Genomic DNA, 3,491 nt, shown 5'->3' on the forward strand with positions numbered 1-3,491 from the left:
CTCGCGGCCTCCGAGTGCATGCTACCATCATCGGAACCGCTAACCCTGGGCCTCCTAGAACTTGATGACCGACACATTAATTATCATGTAGTGTGAGTTTTTCCAAATCCTAATTAGCTGTTTTTTTTCTTGATAGCAACATGATCAATTGGTTGCATGCTATTTCATAGCCAGACTGGGCGGTGTTCCTCTACATGCATGGCACCACGGCAAGGATGCAGGCCACTCGGAGCTCATGGTCAGCGCTGTCGTGTTGGGCAGGAGGTCGTTTTACATATGTAGTTGTACACGCTCCCGACGGCCACATTTTTCCACATGATGCCGACACACCTTATGTAATCGACTGGCATGCCTTTGCTACCAAGGCCGACAAATCTGGAGCGAAACAATAGAATGCAAGTAGACCCTTGAGCATTGGTGCATCTACATTGGTTTAGTTCTGTATATTTCATCGTGTTCATAATTGCCTAACTTTTCGAGTCATTGTTGATCAACCCATAAATATTTTTTAACGATAATGCTAAACACATGGACGTTTACAGACTCCTTCCATCTATCTAGACTGCCCCCCCCCCCCCCCCCACTGATTTTGAGCTGGGGTGGGGTCCCTCCCTCCCCCTTATCCAATCATATTTGCCAACTGAAACTAACCCTGTAAAACCCCTGTAAAAGTCTGTTAGTGTTGCATTACTCATTTTTAATGGTAGTATACTCATAAATCAAGTAGATATATTCTTGCCAATGATATCGTTTTAAATTCGGACTAGAAAATAGTATATTAATTAATTTGTGAGAATACAATCAAGCAGATTTGTCGAGAAAACTATTATCATAATCTTAAATTATATGTGTAGAAATAAGTCATATGAAATAATGGTCAAGGATGCATATGATTGAAGTTAACATTACATGCTTGGGAGAAGGTATCGGGCAATCCCACCACCCCTACAATATGCATTCATATAACTTCTTATTTCTACATTATTTCAAATACAAAGTTGTTGATTATGCTCAGGGGAAAATTGATACTACATATCTCTTCACAAATGGGTTGAAGGTGTGTGCGCCTCTTCCTTTTCTTTCTAATCTTAACCTCTTCCTTTTCTCGCTTCTGCCAAATCCAAACACTAATAGGGACTCCATATTTCCATCCTTTTGGAAGTCATGTGCTGGGACGGCGGTGGAGGCGATTGATGCAGAGCTAACGAAGAAGCAGATGTTAACAACAAGCATGAGTGATCCACACATACATCCATGTATTGCTACCGAAGCGCTTCAACACAGATTAATTGGCAAATACTGCTGTTCTACTTTGATAACTGATTTCTGACTAATTCCTATGTTATAATATTCTTCTTCAATTTAACGGTTTATGCTAGTGGTACAACGAGCAAAAGAAATATAAGTAGCAAATCATGTCAATCAATGCACTAGGTAGTAATATGAGCAAGGTATTCATTTAATCAAAAAACACAACTGCAACGAACAATGCCAAGGTAGAGGATATAGATAAGCATGCCAACCATTCATATACTATTGAACTATTGACAGAAAATATAAGACCATACAAACTTTAAGCATCACCCACATATACACCCTTTAAGCAACATCACATACGCTGAATAATAGATATTGTTGGATAAGCAAGCTACGGGTGGACTTCGATGAGGGACCGCATTCCCAAGACATTGTGAATTTTGTAGTGACTAAATCCGGCTTCCATGAACATCTTATGCCAGTTGTGCTCCTCCCTTGCTTTACCATTAAATAACATCATCATGGCCAAATCCATGGTGACCTGGGCTTCAAGCATTTGGTCAATGATTATCACCTTGCCAGCTTTGGCTCCATGGGAAATGGCCTGTCTACATCGCGTGAGGATCTTCACGCAGTCCTCATAACTCCAGTTATGCAGCACATGCTACCAAATGGATCAACAATAAGTAACCTTAGTTTAAAACTGCGACACTTATTATGTATTGGGAAGAGTAGAAATCAGCTTTTGAGGTGGCTACCATGGGCATGGCTGTGGTCTGATCCATTTCCCTTAATTTTGCTATTGGCATTACAAATGGACAGCAGCTGTGAGGGTTACGGCTAATTTATAGGACTGATAGCACCACGCGATCATAAGAGGGGCAAATTATGAGGCGGCGCGACCTAATAATTAACAAAAATACTCATTTGCTACCAATGATGGTAGCTGCTCATGCTGCACACGATTGACAAGTGGCCATGACACACATGTTCTTTTCGAAGCAACAACCTGCGCACATGTATTCACCTACTAGATGTCAGAATGCTACGGCGACCTACAATTAAAAGAAAATAGAGGACACCCCATGCCTTGCGGCGGGAATTTGTATAAAGTGACTATAATACACATGGAAAATCTTAAGCAGAAGCAATCTCTAAAAGATAATATCATTGTAGAAAAATATTTAGGTTCAAGATCACTAACATTAGGACCTCAAAATTCATGCCTTAATATTTTCTACTGACCACACAGAACATAATATATTTTTCCATTTTAGTGAGTAGAAAACTACAAACTACCTAAGCATAACAATATCAGTCACAGAATACACAATTCAGATGCTAAAGTTCTTTTATAGCAGTTGTGTTTCAGTTCACCATCTAGGCAGACGTGATATGTTTGTGAGGCCCACGTGTGGCATGCCTTGTTTGGCCTAGTTCCATCTAACAAAGAGTCGGCAGATCTTTCGCCGCGTTCCTGGCACACGGTTTGCTAAGTACCTTTGTTGTGTTGTCGGTTGCCAGTTAGGAGGTCATTGGGGAGGCCGGTTCTTGTACTTTTTTTGGCCGGCGATTTTCAACACCAGTTGTTTATGCAGAGTGTGTTTCGAGCTGAGCCGTTCAGCCTGACTTTGAGCATAACACTTTCGTGCCGTCTTGTGTAAAGCTAACGAATGGTTGTGCTGCCGAAGAACGTTATGCCGGCTCGAACAGTTACTGAATGCTTGCTATGTACATCGCCGTCCAACCGACGTGCGGTCCGGGTATGGCCTGTATTAATGAGCGCCTGATGTATGCCCCTCTGAATTTTTTCTTCGTGCCATACTTGCATGCTCTGCACCATTGCCCTACCGCGTGGCTGTGGGGGTAGAGCGGTGAGAGGGTTGCTGGGAGTCGGATGTTCTGGTGAAGACCTCAAAGGGACGACGGTAAGGGAAACGTATCAGAATGGCGCGCCGGCCGAACGATTCGGCCGGTCGCTCGCCCACACGAACGCCACATAGCACAAGGACCCGCACGCAGTCGTCTTTCCCCTAACTCTCCTCCACACACATCTCATCCGCGCATGCTTCGTCTTTAGATTTCTCTTCCCCATCTCCATCTCCGCGGACTTCTCTACCTCTCTCCTTGTCCTGCCTGCGGCGAGGGTCACGGCTTCTCCGGCGAGGACAACACGGCACGGCGGGGACAGAGGAGGAAGTCAAGATGGCAATGGGGCCCCGAAACCCGCGTCC

General features: G+C 43.8%; 1 protein-coding gene across 1 annotated transcript; it reads right to left on the bottom strand.

Annotated features, from left to right (window-relative positions):
• Positions 1-1,648: 1,648 nt before the first annotated feature.
• On the bottom strand, positions 1,649-3,100 carry LOC123163035 (trans-resveratrol di-O-methyltransferase-like). The gene is made up of 2 exons (XM_044580795.1): positions 2,993-3,100; positions 1,649-1,921 (listed from the first exon to the last, which is right to left on the bottom strand). Exons 1-2 carry the CDS (start codon positions 3,098-3,100, stop codon positions 1,649-1,651), a joined length of 381 nt encoding a protein of 126 aa, XP_044436730.1.
• Between the last annotated feature and the right edge of the window lie 391 nt (positions 3,101-3,491).

The sequence above is a fragment of the Triticum aestivum genome, chromosome 1D (assembly GCF_018294505.1).
Source record: "Triticum aestivum cultivar Chinese Spring chromosome 1D, IWGSC CS RefSeq v2.1, whole genome shotgun sequence".
NCBI classification, from domain to species: Eukaryota; Viridiplantae; Streptophyta; class Magnoliopsida; order Poales; family Poaceae; genus Triticum; species Triticum aestivum.